At 45.0% G+C, this 8,387-nt stretch overlaps 2 protein-coding genes across 2 annotated transcripts; both read right to left on the reverse strand.

The window, feature by feature from the left end:
- Positions 1-1,587: 1,587 nt before the first annotated feature.
- slc10a3 (solute carrier family 10 member 3) lies at positions 1,588-3,537 on the reverse strand. Its single transcript, XM_059545886.1, has one exon. It carries the CDS (start codon positions 3,295-3,297, stop codon positions 1,924-1,926), a length of 1,374 nt encoding a protein of 457 aa, XP_059401869.1. The 5' UTR covers positions 3,298-3,537; the 3' UTR covers positions 1,588-1,923.
- Positions 3,538-5,840: 2,303 nt separating this feature from the next.
- chmp1a (charged multivesicular body protein 1A) lies at positions 5,841-8,324 on the reverse strand. Its single transcript, XM_059545762.1, has 7 exons — positions 8,184-8,324; positions 7,862-7,881; positions 7,696-7,773; positions 6,633-6,779; positions 6,416-6,544; positions 6,146-6,339; positions 5,841-6,059 (listed from the first exon to the last, which is right to left on the reverse strand). The coding sequence occupies exons 1-7, from the start codon at positions 8,188-8,190 to the stop codon at positions 6,038-6,040; spliced, it is 597 nt and encodes a 198-aa protein (XP_059401745.1). The 5' UTR covers positions 8,191-8,324; the 3' UTR covers positions 5,841-6,037.
- Between the last annotated feature and the right edge of the window lie 63 nt (positions 8,325-8,387).

The following is an 8,387-nucleotide window of genomic DNA, read 5'->3' on the forward strand; positions in this document are numbered from 1 at the left end:
TGCGATATATTACAGCACATGCATCTATTAGGCTCAATAATTTTTTTTTTTTTTGCTGATGCACTGAGAAATACAATCAATACAATAAAGAGTGCATCATCACAAAGATCCCTCATCTGTAAACGAGCAGAAGAAGAGCAAAGATCGGGAGATTGCTCCTTTAAAATCAATATTCTGTCATCATCTCTCATCTTAATATCATTGCAAACATATGATTTTCTGTCTTCTGTGCAACACATTTAAAGAATATTAGCTAAAGTCATCAGGACCCACAGCTTCACGCTGAAACAAGGACATATAAAGAAAGGTAAGCAAAGGAAAGGAATCCAGGCTGCAGAGGTACAGTTCTTACCTATGTGTCCTTTTGGAGCTTGAACCTTGGATCCCATTGACTTTCACTGTACAGAGAAAAACAGCCGAGACATACACAGACATTTCCTTTTGTGCTCCACAGACGAGATGAAATCATATGAGTTTAGAATGAGACAAAGATGATTAAATGATGACAGTAAACCGTTCCTTCAATAGAAGATGTGAGTCAGGATGGTTTTGTACTGAAATGAGAAAAATGAGGATTGGATGAAAGTTTCAGAGGGTCTCAAACACAAAGCCAACTTAACACTGTCTGGACACCCCCCAATACATCGATCCATCATATTCCCATCACATGATGAGACACTGTCCATCTGTTCAGGAAGCACTTCAGTGGTGAACACAAGAAAAGCCCATTCAGAACCGTGTCTGTAACACATTTTCTTAAGATAAATTAAGATGTTCGCAAGAATGTAAGTGCAATTGTTGAAAATGTCTTACAAAGTTCACAAATGTTTTGGTAAGAACATTTGATTTGTTAAGAAGCTTTGATTCTCGCTGTCTCAACTTTAAAGTAAAATCATTACGAGCAGATGTAGAGCATGCTGGAGGTTAGTCTAACTTTACCTCGTTATTCAGTGAGTTTAAAGATTTTATTAGGATTTCAGATTCCATTCTTAAGAAATTATTTAGAAATGCAAAATATTGGTAACACTTTACTTACAGCATTGATGTATAATGTATTATAAAAGTAGTTTAATGCATTAATTACATCTTGTAATACACCTTATGATGCATTGTACAATCTCATGAATAATTGTAACCACAGTTAATACATTATAACACTCATCAAATTGTTACACTATGCATTTCAAATTCAATTATGATTATTTACAAGATATAATGTATTACAATGCACATTAAGAATAATTACAATGTATTATACCCTTTAATAACCATTTAAGTCATTATACATAAAGGCTTTAAGTAAAGCATTACCAAAATATCCCTAAATTAAAAAAAGGAGGAGAAAAATGTAAGAATTTCTTCTAAATGTTGAGTGAATCGGGCCCTGGTTCTCTTCAGCATGTGTGTAGTTAACACTGAGAGCTCAGGATAAGAGTTAACCGCTCACTCATGCTGTTTGTAGCTCCATAAAAATCGAATATTGTGGACGGACAGCATCATCTGAGGAGTTTGATTTGAACTTGCATGTAGGATCGACAAGAACTATTGATGAACTCTAAATAAATAAAAATCATGATGCTAGTTCACTTCTTCTGTCAGGTCAAAAAGCATTTAATCACATGTCACCATCATCATCATCATCATCATCATCATCACACATCGTCTCTAAACAAGATACAAACAAAGCATCCCAATTACAAAATAACATATCGCAAAATTACTTAGAAAAATATCTCATATCTTTCGTAAACACTGTCATATTTATACACAGAAGACTGTGTTAATTAAAATCTGATTTAAAAAAAGAGGCTGAAACAAAAATGGCCACAGCGAGCGAAGGCCTTTGGTAGTGAGACAGAAACACTTGAGCGGTCCGCAGATGTTCTGGCAGTAGAGCTGGGCAGCGAGGGCTGTAGCTGGCGGTCAGGCGCCGGGTCCTGAGGCGGGCGACACACACAGACGCCGCTGCACGACGTGAACCAGCACCAGCAGAAGCATCTCAGACGTGCTGCTCAGGGCCACGATGAAGGGCGCCTGCGAGGCGTAGTCTGCCTCGGCCCGCTGGAACGACAGCTGCATGACGGCCAGCGCCAGGAGACTGTTCTGCACGCCCACCTCGATACTGACCGTCTTCCTCTGAGCCAGCGGCAGCCCCGCCAGCCGCCCCAATCCACAGCCCAGCAGCAGCCCAAACATGGGCACCGTCACGCCCGCCACCACGATCGGGGGCTGCACGTGGGCCAGGATGGAGGAGCCCATCTGATAGGCCATGAAGATGCCCCCGACGATGAGCACGAAGCTGAAGGGGCGGATGAGGGCGAGCAGGACGCGGGTGACGGCGGGCAGCCGGAGCTTCACCAGCATGCCCAGCGAGATGGGGATGGCGATGAAGAGCAGCGTGCCCAGGATCTTGAGGAAGGGCACGTGTAGAGCGGCGTGGACCCCCAGCAGCCAGCCGTACAGCGCGGAGGACAGCGGCATGGCTGCGGCCGCCACCACGGTGGAGATGAGGGTCATGCTGATGGCCAGGGTGACGTCTCCACCCAGCAGCAGGCTGTAGAGGTAGCCCCCGCCTCCACCCGGGGCCGAGCAGGTGATGACCAGACCCAGCGCCAGCGCCTTGGGGAGCGACGCCAGGCGGGACAGCCCGTACCCGTACAGCGGCATGATGAGGAACTGTCCCGCTACACCCAGCAGCAGCGGCACGGGCCTCCGCAGCAGCCCCAGCAGGACCTCCACCTCCACCTTACAGCCAAACGCACACTTATTGATGAAGATGAGCGGCAGAAGCGCGAACAGGACCGGGTTCTCGGAGAAGTGCGACAGCCCGCTGGACTCCAGGAGCCGGGCCGCGGGCTCATCGCCGCCGGACGCCACCCTGATGGAGTACTCGCTCCGCTCCTCGATCAGAACCGGCTCCGAGTCCCTGTACAAGTCCAGCAGCTGGATGAGTAACGGAGCCGTGCCCGGCGCCCCGGACCGGATGCTGATGACGTAACTGCTGACGGCGCCCGAGCGGCCGCTGTCACTCACGTTGAGGACGGAGATCACGTGCGGGTCCAGAGATCTCACCCGAACCGTCTGCTTGAGGCTCTCGCGACCCTTCCGGCCTCCGGAGCTGCGGTAGCGGCTGGAGATCACGATCACCCCGGGCGTGTTCCGGGGAAACTCGAACTGCTGCGACGAGCCGTCGCCGATGGACAGGTACTGGACGGGCTTCTGGCTCTGATCGGGCTCTTCGGGATCCTCTGCTCGAGCGAGTAACAGCAGACAGCTCAACACGAGCACTGTCTTCATGTCTCCAGTACAATCACCGAATCATTACTGCTTCAAACACAGCTGCGCTCCGCTAATAACACCTTTAAATCTGCTCATGATCACAAAGACCAGACTCACAATCATCTCATGACGGCGTGGACTGGAAACATCCAGCGCGATCGGTTCAGAGACTGTATTTCCGTGTGTGGAGATCAATGTTTCCCGTCATGTCTGCTCTGAGCTCGTGATTCCGGTCTGAGCGGCTCGGGCGGTTACTATGGGCGACTCCCTGTAGAAACGCCACAGCAGCAGAGCGGAAGCCACGTCTGGAGGTGGGCGGGGTTTAGCAGCGTGAGCGCCGTCTTTGATTGGTCGTATACGATGAGTCTAAGCTATAATTTTCATAATTCAACTCTTCACTTCGTAATTCCAATACAGAGTATTTTAGAGTATGTTTCCATCATTATTCAAGTGTAAATTTATTATCCAAACAGTAGCTGAAACGCGGTGTTGGTCACGTGGTACCTGTTTCTTTATTCAACGCTTTCAAGGATGGACCAATCACAGCGGCAAGTCGAGACGTTGTATTAGATCGTTTCAGAAAGACTACAGCAGCGGATCTGCGTTTGTGAATTGGGCACCGATTCTTGAAAATATTTAATGTTGAACATATTTAAACTGTTATATCTTCAGTGTAAAAATGTGTCAAGTGAAGCATAAATGTGCTCAGGAATTTGAAAGGATTGTGCTGTCTGAGCAGCTTTGCGCCCACTGCAGGAATCATCATATGTTTCATGCACTCCGGGTTGGACAGAAACGCCCAATAAAACTCAAACTTCAAAAAAAAGGAAACACAATACAACTCTTCAGAAAACACGGAAACACAATAAAGCTCTTCAGGAAACACAATAAAACTTCAGGAAACACAATAAAGCTCTTCAGAAAACACTGTGGCTTGTCAGACTACGGAAGCCGATTGTGGACTAACAATCGCCTTATTTTGCTTCTCTAATGTTCCCATTTGACTTGAAATGTGTGAGATACTAAAGAATCAGAATATTACAGAAATACTGTAGAAACCATCGCATGCACTGTTAGCTGCCCTGATCTTCATGTGTTATTGCGCTGATTTAACACTGTTTAACACATGTTGTCATCTACCTCTTACTGTGTCACTTTATCATTCTGCTGACAGGTTTGTTCCACGACACTCGAGTGCTCTTGACTGCAGAAATGGAGCCACCTTTCTAAATGAATCACACATTACTACATGGTTACTTGATAATTCATTAAAAAAGGCCAATTCCTAAACCAATCAATCAATACAAAATAAAGGCAGTACAAGTGTACTGTGCAACACTCAACACTGATAATAATCAGAAATGTTTCTCAAGCAGTAAATCATCATATTATTCTGATTTCTGAAGATCATGTGACACTGAAGACTGGAGGAATGATGCTGAAAATACAGCGGAGCATCACACCTTACATTGTACACATATTTCACAAAATTACTGTTTTATTGTATTTTTGGTTAAATAATAAAAGCAAAATATGTGTACTACGTTTAAGCTGACTGAGACTTGTCATAGCCCTTAAGTTATATATCATTGCTCTTTTTGATTGCTTCCACTGTCCTCATCTGTAAGTCCTTTGGATAAAAGTGTCTGCTAAATGAATAAATGTAAATCATTGAGCCTTTGGTGAGCAGAAGATACTTGTTTCAAAAACATTAAAAAGTGTAGAGTTTTATTCAGTGAAAAGAACAAAAACACCCAGACAAGAAAGATCAGAAAATGTATTATATAATTGATTTCAATAAACATACAGTAACGGTAATAAAACATGTGTGTGTAGTGGAACATTTCTAACATTAGTTATGACTGGAGGAGGCATATCCCAAACGAAACACTTCTCCTCTCATTCTCAATCACCTAACATCACCGTATAAATCAGCAGGACTTAGGTGAAGAACGTGTAATATCTGGACTTCTGTGGCTTTGATCGGGTCCTTCTGTCCAAACCAGCTCGGAGGATTCATCCCCAGCAGTCTACAGCTTCAGTTCACAGATCTTTAACATGACGAACGAGCTGGAAACACCACCCTCTCAACTGTTATTTAATGGACTAAGATGCTTAAAAAAACTGGAACATGCCAAATAAGATGCATTTGAGAACTGATATCAGAATGATTTTATTTATTTACATGATAAATGCTCAGAAGAAACCGATCTAACCCCTAACCCGAGCTGATCCGGAGGAAACACAGCATGACTTACAGAAACATGAGACTCCCATTACAATATGGTGTGTGTGTTTATATATGGGGGGGATTCATACACTCTCGTAATATGATGGAGGCACTGAACACAAGAAGCACCCAAGTAAGGCATGAGGAACCGAAGCAAACTCAGGAGAAAATCATGCGCCGCTCTGCATTTCACTACGCCATGAACTCTGCTAACGTTATGAACAGATCAGTCTCTAACAGGTTTAAATAAATATGCAGACTTCAGTCAACACAGACACTGCATCAGAAGCCCTGCGTAGAGCAGAAATCAGCTTCCTGATCTTCCTCGTCCAGAAATAAAGAGGGGAAATGACTTGTGCTCTTTTGAAAGGCACAGTCATGTTTGATGATGGAGACACTAAGAAATAAAGAGCAGACAAAGAGACAGTTTTCATCATAAAGTGTGGGATATAATGTGTATAAATGGACTGGATTATAAAAACCAGCATCCTCCACGCAGGAAACGTTTGACCGGATCTCTGAACGCTGTCAGTTACGTAAAGCTGCCAGCCTGTAACACAACATCAGCATCAGTCATCATAAATCAGATGAACCCAACACATCAAACATTAGGCTACTGCGAGAGGAGACTGGTACCGTCTGGAGAGCTGGTCCTCTTTGTCCTGCGAGCGCACTGATGTCTCTCCCAGTGACGTGGCTCCCGCTGGCAGCTGACTCAGCTGGTCCTCCACCTCCAGGCCGCTCTCCTCCGCGATCTGCAGGATCAGATCGTCCACCTGCTCCTGCGGCGTGGTCAGCGTGGTGGCCGAGCTCATGGAGTCCTCCATCACCTGCACAGACACAGACACCCTCAGAGACCACGGCCTGGGCTACACGCTTCATGACAGAAAGGATCTCAGCACTCACCGAGGTGTGAACGTCCAGATTCTGGACCTGGCTCTCGAACTTGTCCATGACAGCCGACACTTTCTGCAGGTCCATGGAGTTCAGAGCCTTATCCAGAGCTTTGGTCACCTGCGTCATGCTCTTCGTGACCTTTAGAAATGAAGCAGGATAAAGGCTGGGCTCAGATCGGTTCTTAGAGCTGTTGAGAAACACAATCAGGACACAGTCGTCATCTCACCCCCTTCATAGTCACAGCCGTCTGGACCTTGGAGGCCACGGCGTCCACACGAGACGCCATACGCAGCCAGTTCAGACCCTCGTTCTTCTTGCGAATGGCATTCTCCGCGTACACTCGCGCACACTCCACGTTCTTCTGCTGGAGAGCCTGGAGAGGTACAACACAACCAACACGTGAATCAGGTTCAGCCGAGAGCGGAGGACAGGATCATTAATGATGAGCACACGTGACCTTTGAACTTAAAGTAGGAGGGTAGGTGATTTCAGAGAGGTGAGCAATAGTAAGCTAGCTTTGAAGATAAGATCCCCCCCACCAGCATGACCATTCTCCAAAGACACGCCTCCAACAAAACACAGGCACCAGGAGAGACGCCTCAGATTACCTCATGTGTCTTTCACCGGTGAGAAAACATTACAGTAGAAAGAGCATATATCACATTAATAATAGCTTCCATTCTCTCTCGCTCTGCATCTGTGTAATATAATGTGTCATGTGTGCCGACAGGCGCACAAACTGAGATTTATATACCAGAAACATATCTGAATAAATCATCTCTCCAGTGATGTGTGGTTTGTTAGGAGGACAATATTTGTCTGAGATACAACTATTTGAAAATCTGGAATCTTAGGTTGCATAAAAAACCCAATCAAAATATATAGAAAATTGCCTTTAAAGTTGTCCAAATGAAGTTCTTAGCAAAAATATTACTAATCAAAAAAGAAGATTTTATATTTACGGTAGGAAATTTACAAAATATCTTCATGGAACATGATCTGTACTTAATATCCTAATGATTTTGGGCATAAAAGAAAAAAAATCTGTAATTTTGACCATACAAGGTGTTTTTTTTCTACAAACATACCTGTGCTACTTGAACCTGGTTTAGAGACAAACCTGTGACTTTACCTATAAGATGACGGACACGCCTCTGATTGAGCTATTACAGGCAGGGTTGGTGATTTGGTTCAAAAATAATGTTTTGTTACATGGCTATCACAGACAAAGCTGACGTCACCGTCACAACACACCCTGCGGCCGTGACGTCACGCAGCTGCTGCTCTACCTTTTTGACTTTGGCTTGTTCGGATTTGGAGTCTTTCTCTGCCTTCTTGGCCAGACGCTCCAGCTGCTTCGCCGTGAACTGTGAAAGAGACGAGATTGAGAGATCAGATGAGAGAGACGGCCATCATCAGAGCTGCAGAGCGAGGGAAAGACAGAAATATAGTCACCTTGAGCTGGAAGAGTGTGTCTGCGTGAGAGAAACACAATCAATCAATCAATCAATCAACCAGTCATCGGTGAACATGATCAGAACCAGTGAACATCTAACGTTTGCGCTGAGAGTTAAAACAATAATAAACTGATCACACTACACCAGTGACACAGCAGCGCTTAGAGTTAATACTGATAACAATAATAAACACCAGAGTAACGTGTGTGTGTGATGACACAGCACATAATCCTGAAACAAGATCATATCTCATGTCAGAAAATCTGATCGAATGAGTTCCTAATAAAGTCAGTGACAACACGGAGCGAGAGTGTTCTTACCGTCCATGTTACTGTTCACTGCGGTTCTATGATGTCTGATGGTTTAATTCGATGTTTTTCAGCTATAATCGTTTGTTTATGTGTCTCCGCTCGAGCGTCTCTCTCTCTTCCGGGTTCAGCTGCTCATTGGCATCATAATGACGTCACGTGCCACTTCTTCGTGCTTTAACGCCGGGTGTGTCACTAGCGCCCTCTTCTGGAGCC

This window comes from Carassius carassius, chromosome 50 (genome assembly GCF_963082965.1).
Source record: "Carassius carassius chromosome 50, fCarCar2.1, whole genome shotgun sequence".
Taxonomy (NCBI): Eukaryota; Metazoa; Chordata; class Actinopteri; order Cypriniformes; family Cyprinidae; genus Carassius; species Carassius carassius.